This window comes from Sus scrofa, chromosome 2 (genome assembly GCF_000003025.6).
Source record: "Sus scrofa isolate TJ Tabasco breed Duroc chromosome 2, Sscrofa11.1, whole genome shotgun sequence".
In the NCBI taxonomy this organism is placed as follows: domain Eukaryota; kingdom Metazoa; phylum Chordata; class Mammalia; order Artiodactyla; family Suidae; genus Sus; species Sus scrofa.
In genome coordinates this window covers 29,712,510-29,732,542 of record NC_010444.4, presented here as the reverse complement: position 1 = coordinate 29,732,542, position 20,033 = coordinate 29,712,510, and the positions used below count along the sequence as shown (strand labels likewise).

The 20,033-nt window shown below is 37.0% G+C and overlaps 1 protein-coding gene across 8 annotated transcripts in view; it reads right to left on the bottom strand.

Moving 5' to 3' along the window:
- The window catches only part of LOC100517025, a 431,209-nt gene that overhangs the window by 63,847 nt on the left and 347,329 nt on the right, over positions 1 to 20,033 (bottom strand). For all 8 annotated transcript variants that reach the window (XM_021085287.1, XM_021085289.1, XM_021085290.1 and 5 more), the window contains 4 exons: positions 11,090 to 11,271; positions 7,217 to 7,318; positions 3,872 to 3,971; positions 1,518 to 1,653 (listed from right to left, as the gene is read on the bottom strand). In XM_021085287.1, coding sequence (XP_020940946.1) covers positions 1,518 to 1,653; positions 3,872 to 3,971; positions 7,217 to 7,318; positions 11,090 to 11,271 — 520 coding nt within the window. The remainder of the gene's footprint in view (positions 1 to 1,517; positions 1,654 to 3,871; positions 3,972 to 7,216; positions 7,319 to 11,089; positions 11,272 to 20,033) is intronic.

Sequence of the window (20,033 nt, the reverse complement as noted above, 5' to 3'; positions counted from 1 at the left end):
GGTCAGGGTTTAGGATTTTTTTCGAAAGCCTTTAGCTCCCACTTATCAAGGGTATAACTTCACAGTTAACCTGGAGGAAACCTACTATTTCTGGGCCTGAGGGTATTTGTGGCAGGACACAGAAGAAGGCAGAAAACCAGTACTGGGTGTCATGATTCTCCCTACCGGCTTTGCTGCAGGTATCTTAGCTTTGCTGCAGGTATCTTAGCTTTGCTGCGGGTATCTTAGCTACACCAAGGAAGCACTGAGGACATCGCCCATTGTTCAGGACACCTTGACTTCTTGAGCTGTTCTCAACACCCCAGTCTGTAGCAGAGCCACATGAACCTGGATCTGGGGTGCCCCAGAAGTGCATCCATGATCCAGGATTTACTAAGAGCCATGCCGAAGAGCTTTCTAGAAGTGGTTGCCAAGCAGCCCTCAAGAGCTTCTGTAGCAAGGATTTGCAGAGAAGGCTACCCAGCCACAACCATGCTGCAGAAGGCTAGAGAGAGAAGAGGGGAGGCTGAGGCAGGCGGGCAAGAAGCATCAGCCACTCAGAGCAGTGTCTGGACCAAAACAATGGAACATTGCCACCCACCACAGACTTCAGTCAACAGGGCCCAGAAAGCAAGAAGTTCTGCACCCCAAGTTCTTTCCTTCCATTCTAGAGAAGAACTAAAGTAAGACCCTGGAAACCCGGACTCTGAAAGTCCTCCCTAAAGGGATTGTATAAATTAATGGATGACATGAAATTTGAACATGACCGGAATTTGAAGTTTTCCTTGCTAGAAGTACATGGGGTTCACAAAGAAGGCTCAATTTGTTAAAGACAAAATAAAGTATGTTTTCTTTGCACATCCAAAGTGCAATGTGAATGAAAATATGCAACTCTTTTAAATGCAAAAATTAGTCTAAAGGGCTAAACAGCAAGATGCAGGGGTGAAATACGATCTGTTTGAACAAACTTGAAATTTTTTATGGCCACACCCACAGCATATGGAAGTTCCCAGGCCGGTGATTAAATCCAAGCCACAGCTGTGACCTCTGCTACACCTGTAGCAATGCTGGATCCTTTAACCCACTGTGCAGGGCCTGGGATTGAACCCGAGCCCCCACAGTGACCTGAGTGACCACAATCAGATTCTTACCCCACTATGCCACAGCAGGAACTCCAAACTTGAATTTTTTCAAAAGCAACATCCAGAGTTCCCATTGTGGATCAGCAGGTTAAGAACCCAACATAGCGTCCATGAGGATGTGGGTTCAATCCCCGGCCTTGCTCAGTGGGTTTAGGGTCCAGCATTAATGCAAGCTGTTGCATAGGTCACCGATGTGGCTTGGATCTGGTGTTTCTATGGCTGTGGCATAGGCCTCTAGCCGCAGCTCCAATTTGACTCCTAGCCTGGAAACTGCCATATGCCACAGGTGTAGCCCTAAAAAGAAAAAAAGAAAAAAGAAAGAATAAAAAAGAAAAAAAGCACTATCATCATTTTATATTGGCTGTAAATACTAAGGTAAGTAATTCCAATTCTTACCCTCTATTTTATGTGTACTGCAGAAGGTATGAATTTTAGAAATATCTGATGCTAAGTTCCTCAGGAAGATTTGCTTCTTTTGCTGAGCAATGGACAGGTCAGGATTGATCCAATGTTCTCCACATGAAACATACACCTGCCAAAGAAATGAGTCCCTAATCTTGTATATAATTGCTCACAGCAGCATTATTATAGCCCAAACTGGAAACAATCAAAACACCCTGTAATAAATGGTTAAACAAAATATCACAGGAGCTCCCACTCCCACATAATGGAATTGGCTGCCTCTCTGCTGTGCTGGGATGCAGGTTTTCATCCCCAGCCGGACACAGTGGGTTAAAGGATCTGACGCTGCTGCAGCTGCAGCATAGGTTGCAACTGCAGCTCGGATCTGATTCCCAGCCTGGGAACACAATATGCCATGGGGAGGCCAAAAAAGAAAAAAAGTATATATATAGCACCATGGAATAATAGTGACAAAAAGGCACAAACGCCTGATAGGTACAACAGCTTTGATGGATCTCCAGGGTTTTATTCTAAAAAGAAGTACCTCTCCATCCTATTTTTGAAACTTTTTGTGAATCTGTAATTATTCCAAAATAAGAAGTTATCGAAAAAAATACTTTTTTAAAAGAAGGAGAGAAAAGAAAGGAGGAAAGAAAGAAGGAAGGGAGGGCTTGAAAGAGGGAGGGTAAGTAGGTATGAACCAAGGGTTTGTAAACTATGGCTGAGGCCAAGTCTTGCCCACTGATTGTTTTTATAAACAAAGTTTTACTGGGACACAGTTATGCGCATTCATTTGCATGTTACTGGTGACTGCTTCTGTACTACAAGGGCAGAGCTGATGTATCAATAGGTACCATATGGTCTCAATTATTAACCATCTGCCACTTTACAGAAAATTCTGACAACTCTTGGTATAAATGAACTTGTAATACATGCACGAAAATGTTAACATGGATATTTCTAGATGCTAAGATTACAGGTACATTTTCGTCTTCATTTTGCTTATATGTACTTCCCAAATGTCTTTAAATGATACATGTTTCGTTGAGGTGGGGGAAAAATAGAGGAATATGTTGTTAAAGACTTGGTAACAAGAAAAAGAAACTCAATGCTGCCTTTTTTGAGGCCACTCACGGATCATCACATACATGCTTTGTAGTGGACCTAGCAAAATCTTTGTCAGAATTGTCTTTGTTCTGAACAAGGTTCTTTTTCTCTCATGGATATACTTAATCATGCAACTCTTCATGTTCCTATCTTCATGTTAGTGGCTGAGGACAGTTGGCAGATTCACGTCTAGCAAATATGATGGACCTTATCACAGTCATCCCTGGCTCCATCCCATGCTCCTTTCACTCATACTCCCTTTGCCTCGGTGGTCTCATTAACTTATCTTTAAATTAAATTTATAGGAGTTCCCTTGTGGCTCAGTGGGTTAAAGATCCGCAGTGTCACTGCTATGGCTTGGGTCACTGCTTCGGTGCAGGTTCAATCCCTGACCCAGGAACTTCTGTAGGCCACAGGCAGAGACAAAAAATACATATATATATCTTTTTGTAATGTATGTTTTAATGCAATTTACCTTAAATTCTTTCTAAAATAACACTGTGAATAAGCACAGCAGCAAAAATGAAAATACTATAAACAAACAGACTTGCAGCGATCAAGTTAGAACTCAAACCAGGATCTACCAGGCTCCAAGAACAGAGACTCACTCTGCCACGCTGCTCCTGATACTGGTCATCAGTACTTGGGTTTAGGACTCTTTCAAGGAATCTTTATAGTCAAAGCCTGAATCAAGTTTTGGTAATTTGTTGCAAGCTTGGTTCTCTGTTCAAAGAATTTCAGGCATCAATTAGAGGTAGGTTTTCTTCTCAAGCTGATACCCCAACTTCTGTAAGTGGGAGAAAAGGCTGCGCTGCTAAAGTCCTGTCTCTTTTCAGCCTTCTCCAACCACCCAAATAGAGTGTGCAGAAAAACTAGAGATGATTTTTTCCCCTAATAATGTAAATTATCATTAAGAAATAGTTAAACAATTGCATTTTGAAGGCCTAAAAATGAATATAGAATCTATCTCCTTCAGAGTAAGATAGAAATCACAAGTGGCTAATAATTTAATTTAATGAACATTAAATGAGTTCTATCATACACAATCCTGAAAATCATGCCTGACATATAGTAAGCTCTCAGCAACTAGCTATTCATATTACTTTCTGATGGTTGCTGAATTAGGATAATTCTGAGAAAAAATAAGTGGAAAAATGGTGCCTGAACTCTTATATTTTAAAACATTTCTCTTTTAATAGTATCAACATATTAATTTTTCCAGTTTCTGCTTAAGTCTTTACCAGCTCATCTCTCTGAAGGTCTTTTAAGTTGAAGATTTCTTTCCCCTTTTCATTGAACAATCTCCGAGCTGCAGAAGGTAAATTTAAAATTTCAGTGCACCTGTAATAAGAAACACAAAAATTGATCTTGCATATAGAAAGTTTCTGGCAGAGAAGGAAGGAAATAAAAGAACTCAAGGGCCTGGATCATTAATGACAACCAGCTCTGCAGGACCATGAGACAGTCAAGAGCTAGGTCCTGGAGCCCATCAGACCCCTTTGGAGTCTCATTTTCCCTCTACAAGTTGCAGGAGTTGGGCAAATTATTTAAACTCCCTAAACCTAAATTTATTACCTTTTGGGTTTGCTGTGAAGATTAAAGGTTGATTTTTAAAATGTGCTTAGCACAGTGCCAAGCAAGATCAACAAATTAAATATATATATATATATCATTATTGATTTTCCATTCTTCAATATGCCCCCTCACTTTCCTATTTGTGTGCCTTTTCGCTTGTTCTTCCTTCAACATAAAACACTTTCCTCAGTTTTTGCTACTGAAGTTCTACTCTCTGTCCAAAATTACATATATCACATCACCCAGCAGTTCCTCTTCTCTCTCCACCAGAAGTGATTTCCTACAGCCCTTTAATTCCCTTTCAGTTAGGAATTTTCCGCCAGGTTAAACATCATACAGTGATATTTCCCCCCAAAGAAGCACTGGGGCCAGTCCTGTGGAATTGAAATGAATGATACAGCTTCCCCGTTTCCTGGGGCCTCCCTCCCTCTCCAGTTAGGGAGAGATACTGATCCGCAACTGAAGTATAAGATGAAGTAGTGGGTGCTGTCACAGGCACGTGGCCAGGGAGTGGTGAGAACACAGAGGAAAACCAATGAACTCCTCCAGGGAAGTCTCAGTTAAGGAAGTGACATTTGGTTGGGTTTGATGAATAAAGAGGAATTCATGAACTAAGGTTAGGACCTAGAAGTTTTCTATGGCTGGAGCTGAGGTTATGGGCAGGAGGTGGAGCCAGATGAAGCACTAAAGAAGATGGGAACCAACTGCAAGCACTTAGGATGCCAGACTAATGAACTTGGCCACTATCCCGTAAATATTAGGAAGTCATTACAGATATTATAGCCAGGGCATGGTGTTGTCAGATCTACTTTTTAGAAAGTTAACTGTCAGAAAAGTGGGAGATGGGCTGGAGGTGGAGAGGCTGGAATCTATATAATCATCTTAGTATAGTGGTAAAGAGGTGGAATTGTGGGGAAGAGGAAGTAGAGCTAAACTGAGCAATGTGGAATTGCCTAAAGAACACTGTTCTTTATTAGAATGTCCTGCCTGTCTACAGGAGATGAATTAGAAGTGACTTTATGCTCATCAGGAAGACTCAGCTGTATGAAAAATATTTCTCAATTTTATTTCCTAGATGGCATAAAGCAATTGAGCAGATAATTAGGCCCTCCATTTTTCTGAGAGGTCTTAGAAGGAAATAAGCCAGTGGAAATTAAGTCTCTGCTTCTCCTGTCACAATTATGGAGGCTGCTGGATCAGTGAGGATTGGGTCTCTCACCCACAGGAGCTGGTGGGGTGGGGGTGGGAGGGAACTGTAAGAGGATTGAACCCCAATCACAAGATTTGCTTAATTCTCTTTGGATGCTGTCCAAAGACCCAATCAATTCCTGCTACTTTCTCCAAATCCAAGCATGACCCAAGGAGAGTTACCATCATAACCAGCTCCCACTCATTTTCCTGGGAGAATTTTGGACCATGGGAGTATCCAGTTTTAAAGCAAGTGGGAGAAAAGAGAGAATATGAAATTGGTGTATTTTTCTTCCTTCCTTTTGGAAAGCCCTATTTTAATAATGCAGAATTCAGTTGGCCCCTGTAGGTAGGTTGGAGAGGATTGGGATAAACTATTTCCTCTGTATTGTATTCCTCTAACTAGTTCATGTGCCAGCCAACATCAATGGTGAAAGAAGAAAAGAACTCGCTCCTAAATCTAATAAGGAATGTGGACTCTGGAGTCAGGTTGCCTGGGTTCAAATTCTAGCTCTCTCATGTACTGGCTGTGTAACCTTGGGAAGTTACTTAACTTCTCTGAGCCTAATTTTCCCCACCAGGAAAAGACAGATATGGTAGTCCTTATCTCACAGAGCCATCTTATAGTTTGAATGTATGAATGCTTGTAAAGCACTTGGGACATAAAAAGTCACAACACATTATTAAAATGGACCAAGTACTGCCAGTATTTCATGTCTCCTCTCTTAATTCTTGCAGCCTTTCTGAGAAGCTCATTTTACTGATGAGGAATCTGGGCCTGGAGATTTATCTCCTTGTCCAAGGTCACAATTGTAGTGAGTGTGAGAGCTGAAATTCAAACCTAAAACTCTCTGGGTTCTTTACTATATTGCAATGTGGCCTCCTGAGAGGGCATCATCATAGAATAACAGGAAGGAAACTCGGGCTTAAATGCTGAGTGAGCAGTTCTGGAGTTCTCTCTTCCATGGGGCAAAGGTCTTAGAAATGAAGTCCTCTGACTGTCACAACAGAAGTTAGGACTGATAACCACATGGCTTGGATTTACAGAGAACCTGGAAAAGGAGAGCCTTATCTCTGACTCCACTCTCTCAGGACTAGTTTTTTAACACCCCATGTTGTCTGTAACTTCAGATATCAACAAAAGTGGTCATCTGTTATTTTTTAATGGGGCTTGTTAGGCTGTTTGATCTCTTCATCTTTGTAGATGGAAGAATCAAAAACAACAACAAAAGATCCTCAAAGTCTAGAGTGAATTATTAAATTACTGAGGGTTAGAGTTAGGGTTAGGTTCCCTTAAATTCTATATTACTACCCCCTCATATTCAATAAGACATATTTTGCAAAAAAGTTTATACCAGGTGCTTTGCCTTTGAACAACTATCAAATTCTATGGGAATAATTCTTGTCTGGGTAGGAAAATATAGATCAAAAGAATAATTACAATGTATTTCACAAATATGATTTGTTACAAGTGACATTTTAAAGTTGATTTAAAGTAAATAACTAACCTGCCCTCAACTCAAACAAATACAAACCAAAGTGCTACAACATTGTGAAATATGTATATTTTTAGTGGGAATAATTTATATCTATAGAGTTGGTAGTTCAGAAGTTAGGGGAAATCACCAGACCTAAAAATTTGGGGGAAAAACATACTAATGAACATTGGTATCACGTACTCATAGTTCACATATTTCACAGGTTAAAAACTCCAGAATCACTATATAACAATCATTTCCTTATGTAGGTACAAATGTATTTTGCGTTACTTGTAATCATTCAGGCATTTGATTGGGATATTCTTCTGTATTTGTGGTATTTACCTCTCCAAGAGTTGGTGAAATCCAGCCTGGTTTGTTTCTGTTTCAGAATATTTAGTAACATAAGCATTTTTAACATTTCCTTTCCTTTCAGTGTCAACATTTCTGAAACAAATTGTTCAAGATTGATACGTCAGTATACATTGTCAATTATTATTCAGCTTGTTTAAATATGTGAGAAAATCATAAGGTTTTAATTTATCATGATTTACTCTTTAAAAATCTACCTTTCTTTTAAACATAGGGTTTCAAATACTGTCATAATTAAATATGAAACTTCACAAACATTTATGCTTTGAGTAATTTACATAAGAAAATAAAATTTCAATCCTTTTTCAATAATGCTGAACACTCTGAGATGTGAATTTATCAACTTTGAAGAAAATGCAGATTATATTCATTTTGCCTTTGATGTTTTATTCATATTCTGTTCATAGTCATATGTTTATTCATATATTATTCAGATACTATTTTGGTTATCAATCCAAACCTAAAAAATGCTTTTAATGAAAAATTAATAATGGTAATCATAAAAAAGAATTTTCAAGTAAGAAAGTATTGTGTATTATTAGAGTCTCTATATTTTATTAAATCAAAGAAATAGTGTTAAAATACAGTTATTTATTCACTCATTTGAAATGGTAATCAAGTATAGTTAATCATTACTTCATTTATTCATTCAATAAGCACTAATTTAGGGCCCTAAATTGTGGGTCCTGAATCATGTGGTGAATAAAGTAGCTTAATATTTGATTAACTAGGCCACACTGTTCCATGACCATACCATGGCAGACAGCACATATATGGATAGATAACACATCCCTGTTCTCTGTCTCACAGATGGAGACATAAGCAGATAATCACAGCAGAGATAATGGTGGAAGCTATCCTAGTGAAAAGCACATGGAGATCAGAGCAATGGCATACGGAGAAGATACAAGTAACTGTGGATGGGAATGGGGATGTCAAGGTCAGAGCCAGCAACAGAAATAAAGTTCATAATCTTTCTCAAATGACCTCTATTAATAAAGCATATGGGAAGTGTTGGGAGTGGAGGGGGTTTAAGAGTGGAACTGGAGGGGGGGTGGTTATTGATAGAGAGCTGGAGAAATAAGCAAAGACAAGTCATAAGGGGTCCTAAAAACTGTTTTAAGGAGCTTCAGTGACTCCAGGGATCATAAATTAATAATAAATAATATCTGTAGTATATGCTGAAATTATCTAACATATACAGTTTACTTTATAGCTCCATATCAAGCCTTTCCTCTTACAATTCCTTAAAATATCACTTATAAAATTTTGTTTAACTTAAGGTTCTGAGAAATGAAATTCACCTGAAATATAAGAAATCACAATGGTCTTAATTTATATGGATTTGACAGCCATTATCAAGCAATAATGGGCAAGATTTTGTACTCTAAAGATATCATGATCAACTCGATAATGATCAAATGCTATTTGATCTTCCTTTCACTTTGTAGATGGAGGAACCACCACCAGCAACAGTCCCCTCAAAACTGCCTAGACTGAATTGTTAAATAATTAAAGGAGAGCATGCTACTATCAGGATTTGGTTAAAGGGAATCTATGTTTCATCACTCTAGACTGATTTTGCTTGTAAAGACAGTAAACAGTCCAACCCTCTTTCTTTCTTATAAATAGGTTTTAAATTAATGCAAATACTGTACCTCTACAGGTCACTAGCATTTATTTCTTCTGGAAGAGAGATACCTAGTATACATATATTAAAAGCAGCACAGTAGGACTTCCACCTTGTACAACTCTGGGATTCTATTCACATAGAATACAACATGAACAGGGCCCACTAGAGCCAGGCAACCCAAACATCTTGTAATCTTAGCCAAAACACTTCCTATTTAAATCTTCTGTTACCAGTACTGACATAATCCTCCAGGGGAGATGGGCAGAAAATGCTATTGATGATCTTGTAGAAAATTCTCTGAACCAGCCAAGAAAAATTAAACTATGTTTAGAAGAGTTTTATTTTTCTTATTTTTTTAATTTTTTGTCTTTTGTCTTTTTTGTAGAGCTGCACCCACTGGCATATGGAGGTTCCCAGGCTAGGGGTCTAATCGGAGCTACGGCTGCTGACCTACGCCACAGCCACAGCAACGCTGGATCCACCACATCTGCGACCTACATCACAGCTCACGGCAATGCCAGATCCTTAACCCACTGAGCCAGGCCAGGGATTGAACCCGCAATCTCATAGTTTCTAGTCGGATTCATTTCTGCTGCGCCACGACGGGAACTCCGAGAAGAATTTTAATGTCAAGTATATACCAGTGTATTTAAATTATTTGGGAGTAATTAATTCATATAGAGAACAAAATGAATATTTGATTAACCAGGACACATTGTTCCACAAACATAGACGGCAGAGAGTATCACATACTCTTTGCTAGGACAGCTGTCCAAATGAACAAACCTCTCAAGTTATGTATGAATTATCTGATTGAACCATGAATTTAAAAACAGAAATTGATAAGATCAAATCTGTATATAGTGTTGAGACAGTTAAAAATTGGGACAGAAATTATTTGTTAACTTTGGATGTTAAAAAAAAAGTCATATGCTACTTTAAGGGCATTACACTCACATTTTACATCTAGTAGAATGAGCTAATTATGAAATGTATGCGTCAAAGATTTCAATTTCAGGGTTGACTTTACTTTGAAGATTAATTTTTTACTTTATCATCTTTACAGGCAGTTCAGTGGACAGCAGATCTGAATGTTACTCATTGTTCAGTGATGTATGAAGTATATTTAATCAATGTGAAGAAAGTAATATTAAACTATTATCAGCAGCCTCAAATATTCTAAACATCTCAAAAGAAAGGTCAAGAGGTAATATCACTGCTAATAATTTGAGAAACAATGTGTTTAACTCATTCTTTACATCAGAGTTTTGCACTGATATATGATCCCTTTTGTCATAAAATATAATGAAAATATAGCAGGTGATTTTTCTCCAATGTTGGAGAATTATTGGCTATTTGGAAATAATTTATTCCAATCTCATAACATAAGCCAAAGTGCAGATCAATGTTTTTCTAGAATGATAAACTTTTAAAATGTTATTCTGAGGCAAGCATATAAACTATATAAAGTTATATTTTGAGAACTATATTTGTTCATTAAATATTCCAAGATCTAAATGTAAATAATTGTATATAAAACTTAATTACTTAAAGTAAAAAGTAACAAATAAAAATTACAAAATTATATTTAAGAAGCAATCTATGAGCTCAGTTATTTCAAAATACATTAATAAACTCAAATAATAATGCTAATTCAAAATAGATATTGATCATAAAATTTTTTATCAGAACTACTTATTTCTTTTTTTTTTTTTTTTGTCTTTTTTTTGCTATTTCTTTGGGCCGCTCCCACGGCATATGGAGGTTCCCAGGCTAGGGGTCAAATCAGAGCTGTAGCCGCCAGCCTATGCCAGAGCCACAGCAACGCGGGATCCGAGCCGTGTCTGCAACCTACACCACAGCTCACGGCAACGTCGGATCCTTAACCCACTGAGCAAGGCCAGGGACCGAACCCGCAACCTCATGGTTCCTAGTCGGATTCGTTAACCACTGCGCCACGACGGGAACTCCAGAACTACTTATTTCTAACTCATTATATTCTCCTATGCCCAGCCTAAATCAGCAGTGTTCAAATTAACTTCCTAACATAGAAACAAAATGAATCTTAGTATCTATTTTTACTCCCAAATATCCACATAGAAGCCCTTTAAAAAAATAAACACAGCCTCCCGGAAAAACATCTGTAATCAAGACAAAAATCTGTAGAAGTTGGAAAGTGTGCTTGATGAGAAATATGAACAAGTTGTTCTTACTGCATTTTCTGCTCAGGTGATTTGCCTGGACTGATTATAGTAAGGGCTCTGGTTTTGTTCTTGTCTCCATTCTGCAAAACTCTGAGTCTCACAGGGACATATTGCTTCGGTGTCTTACAGATGGGTTTCTTCATGGGAGGACTGTTTGGAAGAAGCAGTCCTTCTATTGGCCAATCAAACTCCTTCAGAAAGAAATGATAAGAAAATTGGTAGTAAATAAATAAGTAGAATCACCTCTAGATATATAAAAAAATAAGCACACTTGCATATACCTTTAAGCTTTTATTCATTCATCGAGCATGTACTGGGCATCTAAAATGATCTAGACAATGCTAATTAATGTTTTATAACAATAAAGAGGAAAGAGATAAATTGTTTTAAACCTATGTACAACCTGTGCTGTATTATAACATGAAAGATTTATTCTCTCTCGGAGGAACATCATTCTAGAAAAATAGAACTGAATTAACATGGAATGTATTTTGCTTCTATATAAAATATATTTAATCAGTATGAAAATGTGAAAGGAAGAATGTATGAAAAGTGGTTTTACAACCTGAAGTAATATTATCTTAAACTAAATTTGTTTGGCAAAGAAGGATATAGTTGGGGAACACTCCAAAACACACAGAGTAAGATGATATAATTTAAATTTCAGATGTTTCAATTATAGAATTTGGTTACTTTGTATCCATTCATTCGTACATTCATTTATTTATTAAGTCATGCATTATGCAAATATTTATTGTTTACTATATTCCAGGCACAATGCTAGACACTGAAAATAAAACCATGAACAAAACAGGATACTCTTCCTCAAGGAATTTCCTATGGGTGCTCAGAAACTTAACAAGAAATAATCTGGCAATTAAGTGTAATAGCAACAGGGTACAAGGTGTGATGGGACCACTTTGGAGAATATAACTCAGAAATGCCATCTAATAGGTCTGAAGTCTTGGTAGGAGTTAGCGCAGTAAAGGAGGGGTAAAAGGATGGGGCGGTGTATGTATCAGACATGAGGATTAATAGATCATGATATTTGGGGAGTGAAAGAAGGCAAGGATGGCTCCTAGGTGTGTGGCTTGAGCAACTGGGTGAATGGTAGTGCCAGTCACAGAAAGAGACATTTGTGGAAGGAGATTAAATGAGGGAAGGGATGATCAGAGATGCTGTTAGGCAAGGTCCAGGGTCTGTCTATCTTTCTCTCTTTCTTCCTCCTTCCCTCCCTCTTTCCATCCTTCCTTCCTTCCTCTTTCCATCCTTCCTTCTTTCCTCCCTTCCTTCCACATCAACAATTATTCTGGCAGTAATTAATCTCCCATTAATCTGCATTAACCATCTTGTAATATACGACAATTTCATGTAAGTGTGGTTCTATATCTGTGTTCTACGTTTTTTCAACTTGTCGATTTCTCTTTCCATGTACAGTATCATACTGTTTTGATTATATCTGGTAAGTCTTGATATTTGGCAGGGCAAGTACCCTTACCTTGTTATTCTTCTTTGGAAATTGGTTTTTATTGGCCCTTTGCCATTTCACATACATTTAAGGAACAGTTCAATTAGTTCTTTTAAGGTCTGTTTAGCGTATCAATACTTTGTAACTGGTTAAATAATTTCTTGTAAATCCCATTTTGCTAAGATATTTTTCTTGAATGTATGGTGAATCATGTAAAAGTGTTTTTCCTGCATTTATTGAGATGTGCTCATATGATTATCATTTCGTCAGTTATGTACTGATTACATTGCTTTTTAAAAATTTTAATCTAATCTTACAATCTTAGATCAAACCAAATTGGTCATAATGTATTATCTTTTTTTTAGATCGCTGGATTTAATTTGCTAATATTTTCTTTAAGATTTTTGCATGTATGTTCACAAATGAAATTAATGTGTAATTTTCTTATACTATCTTCTTCAAGGTTTGGTATCAAGTTTATCCTAGCCCCATGAAAGGCATGGGAAGTGTTACTTCTTTTGTAATATTCTGAAATTTTTTTTCTTATATGTTTGGTAGAATTCGCCAAGAAAACTATTGAGCAATAGTGTTCTCTTTGTGGGAGATTTTAACTACTGATTCTATTTTTTCTATGATTATTAGAGTCTTCAGGCTTTCCATTTCTTCTTGATTCTCTTCTGTTGACTTATTTTATCCAGGAATTTGATCATTTTATTTAAGTTGCAATATTTATTAGCATAAATTTATATGTAATACCCTTTTGTTACTTTCTAAATCTCTCAGCATCTATACTTCTTTTGTTGCTAGTATTATTTACCTTTAATTTTTTTATTAATCAATTTGGCCAGGCATATACATCTGATTAATATTTTAAAAGAATTTTTTATTCCGTTGTTCTGTTTTATACATCTTATATTGATATACCTCTAATTTAATTCTTCCATCCTTCTAATTCTTTGAATCCATTCTGCTATTATATTCCTAAGTTCTCTGGCTGGATACTTATTAATTTTTAGCCTCTCTTCTCTTTTAATATAAGTATTTAGGGTTATAAATTTCCTTCAAGTACATTTTATCTGCATCCCACATATTCTTCTTCAGTTCTAAATATTTCCTTTAAATTTTTCATTATGATTTTTTTATTGTCCTGTGAGTTAGTCAAAATATATTTTAAAATGTCCCAATAGGGGGCCTTTTCTAACTATTTACTTAGTAGCTTATTTATAACCTAATCCATCTGCAGTACCTGCTTCCACTTTTAAAATATATCCAGGATGCAACTATTCTTCAGTACCTCCACTCCCACCACCCTGGTCCAAGACACAAGTTTCTCTCGCTTAAGGATTGCAAAAGCCTTCTCACAGTTTATTCCTGCTTCCCCTTTGGCTCTTATTGCTCTAATACTAATGATTCTATTAATACTGTAGTCAGAGCATATCACTTCTCTGCTCCTAAACTGTCAATGGTTTCCCATCTCAGAGTAAGAGCCAAAGGTCTTCCAGTGGTCCAAGACCCTACATGATCTACAGCTTCTCTTTTCTCTCTGGCTGCTCTCCACCTCACTCATATTGCAGCTGCCACACTTGCCTCATTGTCCATCAAAACATCTCATTGTATTTCCTGGCATGCTCTTTCCCTAAGAGATGTGATTGATATTCAGGTCTCTACTCAAATATCACCTCTGTGAAACCATCCCAGGTCAATTAAAAATTTCCAAACTGCCCTGCTTTCTATCCTGGCTTCTATTTTTTCCTTAGTTCTTATCAATGACTAACACTCATGAGAACACCTCATGAATGGTTCAGAGCCAGGGCTCTGGAGCCAGACATCCTGCATTTGAATCTTTGACTTTACTACTCCAGTTGTATAACCTTGGGCAAATCTTTGACCAAAGAGAGACAGAAGCTGATGGATAAATTCTTCCCCCTTTCTTCTCCAGGAAAGATTCTTCTAAGCACACTGCTTAAATGGCTCCTTAATAGCACATTCTCATATTGGCTTTTCTTCCTTCTCTGTTTGTCTCTTACTCTTGTTCCCTGGACTGTGCTTCCTAATAAAGTAGTAGCTCATAAGCCATTTGCCTCAGTCTCCACTTTCTGAGGACTCCAAGCAAAGACACCGTAATCCACCTCAACTAGAAGTGAAGGAAGTTTCCTAAGGGGGAATATGGGTACCAATACCCAATAAAAGGGGGAAAGTCATGCTGAACAGCTAAAAACTTCAGGCAATCACTACAGACGTGGTCCTAGTGCCCTGTCAGTGTCCATCTGACATGACTAAGATAAAGATACACTGGGGGTGGGGAGATAATGCTGGCATGTGAGACCAGTACAGACCAAGACACACGGCCTTTAATTTACGGAAGGGGAGAACATTTTTTAAAAGCTAGTACAATAAATGATAGTTTACTAACTTATACTCCCTTGAAAACCTGTTAGAATCTTGCAATCACACTGAACAATTATATAGTTTAAGAAAATGTGTTTTAAATAAAATAAAACAATATCTGAAAGTTGTGATGATTAACTCTTCTTCTGAAATGACATCTAATTACAACGCTCTAATTTGTGAGATAAGTGCGTAAATAACATTAACTGTATTTAATTGGGAGAAAAGCAGTATAAATATATGTTCAAAATCTGAGTATTTTTCAGTCTAATGTTTTTTTCCTTTATATTTTTAGCATAACTGTTTGCTCACTCAGTGTGTTCATAGTAGTGGTATGCAATAGGGCTAACGTCACAATTTAAAATAAAACATTTGAATTAATGGAGTTTTACTATATTCTTGATCTTCATTGAGAACTTTTTACCTGTAGGGAATTTAAATTGCAAAGGGCAGTGTTTATTTAGATATGCCTATTATTATGAATGGAGAAGCATGAGGTCACTTTCCCTTACTATTGTTACTGAGAAGAAATATTAAAGGTTGTGACAAACATTGTATATTTTCATTTGAAACTTCCCTATTGTATAAATGTGTTACTTAATATGAGGAGTGGTGAAGAGAGAAGTAGTGGAAGAGTAGAGTTATATAAGTTCTTCAAGAAGTAAGTTCAAGATTGATCTGTAACTCTTCCATAACAACAAAATCAAGCATCTCAGAGCAAATCAACATTTGCACTAGTTTTAGACATAAATTATCATGAAGCAAGTTGGATAGGTGGAGGAGACAGAGGAGAAGAGTTCTCATTAAAAAATTTAGTTATATTGAAGTCAGTATAAATAGCTAATATATCCCCTATTTCTGAACCATAAAAGGGGAAGGCAAGAAAAACAAGATTCTCCCTTGAGCTTAGTCAGTGAGAACTTAGTCTGAGTTCATAGAGTTAAGAGGTGGAACTAAGACTTTTTTCAATATCCTAAGCATGCCATGACTCTGATGAACTTATCTCAAATGTGCTATCTTAGCTCCTAGTTATTTTTAGATCCTTTCACTTATCACTCACTTCATTACAAGTAGTAGCCACTGCAGACAGTGGCTTTAACACCACTGTGGCATTGCTGATTTCAGATGGCTTCCTTTGCTTTCCAGTTAGATGAAGGAAGCCCAAGAATCTTCTCTTTTAAACATGACATCACAGAAACTCAATCCAAAGAGATGAAAAATTTTCATGGGCTTGAAAACTTTCCAAATGTGTGAGGTATCACTGGCAGTTCTTTTAAACTACTTTTAAACTTTGTTCTAATGTTTAAAGCACCTTTACTTTGTCTTTCATAGAGAAACATGGTGTCAGGATAATGAAGGACAACAAAAACATGAATTAAACTGACTGGAGTGCTGTGTCCCCCCCCCCTTCTATATTCTCCATTGGAATTTTAATATTCCCATTCATTTCTTTTTGGTTTTCTATGTGTTCACACTATTCCATGGCACAGCTGCACGGGCAGGATACCTTTGATGTGCCATGGCGCTCCCTTACATTGATAATTCTGCTTTTTCTTTCTCATCTCCCTCTCATAAACAGAGGCAGCCTGTGTTTCTTTTGAGAGTTCAGTTAACTAGTGATCTAAATTTCGTAGTCACATTGACCATCCCTCATCTATTTACTATTAATAAACTAAAAGAGTCTTCAATTTTCTCTATTGGACCTTCCTACAGCTCCCTTTCCTCCCTTCATACTGATGGCTAATCATCATCTCAACAGATTAATAAAATGTGTACTTTTTACAGGCCTTGTTTAACACTGGCCCCTCCAAATAGCTATATCATACTTTAGCAGTTTAGAGATATTAAAATGACTATCCAGTGGCTCACTCCAAAATTTTAAGTCCTTTTAGACTCACTTTTTGCAATGATTTCATCCTTGAATGTGAAAATCCGTTGCCTCTTACTTTAAGAAGTAAGTTGTTAAGAAGTACAAAGTCTCGATTTACAACTTTCCCCATAAGGGGTGATAAAATAATCCCAGTTTCTAGAAATTATTCCAGCGAACTTAGTAATGAAGAAATAAAACAAAATAATTCAGTAATCTTGTGATTTTAGGAAATTTTAACATATTTTTTTAAAATACTGGGGTTCCCATTGTGGCGCAGTGGTAACAAACCTGACTAGTATCCATGAAGTTGGTTTGATCCCTGGTCTTGCTCAGTGGGTTAAGGATCAGCATTGCCATGAGCTGGTGTGTAGGCTGCAGATGTTGCACAGGCCAGCAGCTACAGCTCCGATTTGATCCCTAGCCTGGGAGCCTCCATATGCTGCAGGTATGGCCCTAAAAAGGCAAAATATATATATATATATATTTTAAGAAAATTAAATTTAAAAAATAAATTAAATATTAACATACTATTTCATGAAATCTCATTTGTTTGTAAAAGATAGCATTAATCACCTTTTAGAATGGATAATATTTAACAGAGAGAAAAACATGAAATCAGCTGTCATCACTAAGAGGTGAATAGTTTTGTATTAATGTACTCTGAGTCAACACAAAATTAATTCCTATTGTACATATTTCCTGAAATCTTCCCTTGGGTCATCATCCTCTCTTGAAAGGTTCTGGTCAAGGAATTAGCAGGAGAATCTGAAATTCATTAAGGATAATGTTTCTTAGATGGTTTGTTTTTATTTTTTTAATTTTTTTTTGCTTTTTGGGGTCGCACCTGCGGCATATGTAGGTTCCCAGGCTAGGGGTCGAATTGGAGCTATAGCTGCCAGCCTATGCCACAGCTATAGCAACGTAGGATCCAAGCCACATCTGCAACCTACACCACAGCTCATGGCAACGCCAGATCCCCAACCCACTGAGAGAGGCCAGGGCTCGAACCTGCAACCTCATGGTTCCTAGTCGGATTCGTTTCTGCTGCACCATGATGGGAACTCAAGACGGTTTGTTTTTAGATTCAATAATTTGACTTAATTTTCAGGCCCATTCAGACAATCAACCTAGCTAACTTTCCTCATACTAACCATTTGACTGAATAAATTGACTCAGCAAATGTCTTTGATTTCTGGGACACCAAAATTTTTCTGTGAGTTTCATCTTTCTTTTCCTTCTTTGTCCTTTGTTCATTGAATCTGCCTTCTTTCTTTTCTGGTTCCTTCCTTTTTGACACACAGCCTATACTTCTTAAATTGTAAGCTCCATGAAGGCAGGGACCATGTCTATCTCCTTTCTTGCTCTGTCTGCATTGCCTAAATACATAATAAATAATGGTTAGATAAGTAATAAAATTGGAAAATTAAATCTGGAATAAAAGTAACATATATGCTTAAAGTGATCAAAGTGTTCTGAATTCCACAATATGAATGTCACATTTCCTAATTACATTATAGTTATATGTAAAGTCTTTCCAAGAGAAGATTAATTGTGCTTAATTATACATAGATAAAATGATCTTTTTGCTTAAAAAGTCAATTATGTGGAAGTGGGACTGATTGCAATAAAATATCATTCCTTCACTTAAGATGAATCTAGATTTTAAGTGAAGTAGAGTGCATTTTATTTGAATGAGAACTATCTCTGTTCCCTGCTTAGCAAGTATTTTCTTCTCCTCTGACATTTCAAAAAATAAGAGGATGCTTAAGCTGAGCCATTTTGAAATACATGGTCAATTTGTCTCATCTTAGCTAATGTAGTGCCTCAGTCCTTTCTCTTCAGCTTACAACTCAGGGACAGAGTTTTCTTGGAATACAGTGACTTTTAACCTTTTTACTCAAAAGCTACTGCTCTGTTTGAATGGCCAGAGAACTGCGAAGTAATTCATTTTTATTCCTAAGATCATTTAGTTGTCAAATTCTAGACTAATAGCAAAAATGTTATTGTTTTAAAACGTAAATGTTAAAAGGAATATAGTTAACTTAGGTTTCTTAATATAATTACCATTCATTATTTAATTCAATTAATTAATTAACTGAATTACTTTACTTGTATACTGAGGTTAAAAAATGTAAGCACAATATCTGTGAAGTCTACAATAACTATAATTTTCTCTCTTTCACTATATAAGAAAGTACACTTCCTTATGAGGCGTCTCTGTCCACCTCAGCCCATTGGGTGGGTGAGAAACTTGGTGTTCCAATTAGAAGTATCCTAGTTTCTGCCAATCTGAAAAAGCTTTTTTTGTATGGTTTTTAGTTCTGCACTTTTGGATACATATTCAATCAAATGGAAGGTTCAAACTTCTTATCAGAACTGATACCCCACCTTTCCCTTTCCTCAAAACAGTTTCATGGCCTCTACATGGATTGTGTCCTTGATCCTCAGAGCCTGTAAGGATGTGCCTCTTCTCCTCATTGACCACTGGGCAACCTGCTACCACATGCTCACCTCCAGATGGGGAGTAAGTGATACTTTCTGCTCTCTGGTTTTTAGCCTCTGCCATTCCTGAAGCTCTGAATAAAAGTCTACAATTAGCAAGCACAGCTCACAGTTTTTTCTTGGCCTATAATGGGCCTATTGGTCTCTCTGGGCCACCCCTCCACCCTTGGCTCCATGTTGGCTCTCACTATGCTGCAAACCCAGAGTCTCAGACACATAATTAATCTAGCCACTGGTTCAGGCAAACCAAATCACAGCCTCTAATATTTTGAAGAACTCCTTTCTCTCTCTCTCTCTCTCTCAAAAAACAAAAAAACAAAAAACAAAAAAACCTCTCAGTTTTCTAGGCTCTTGCTTCACTACAATCTAAATATAAGGGTGGCTTTGGAGTTATAAGCAATAACTTTTTGGTTTTCAGACTCCATCTGTCCTTCCCCAAAAGTGCTGAAATTCATTGATTCAATCACAGAGGAGGCATAGTGACTTGTGATATAAAGGGAAAGAAAAATCTTGGTTGAGACCAGAAAATTTGATAAAACAACTAAAAAGATCAGGAAAGAATATTTTTGAAAATCTTTTAGAGCACATAATTGACCTATCAATAAAACAAGGCATTCTAGAGACCCAGAGAGCTAAACAGAGGCTGGATTTTAGAGAATTTTCCAAACCAAGTAAACTTCTACTTCCATGGTCTTGAGGGGAAGGATGGAGGAGACAAATTTCAG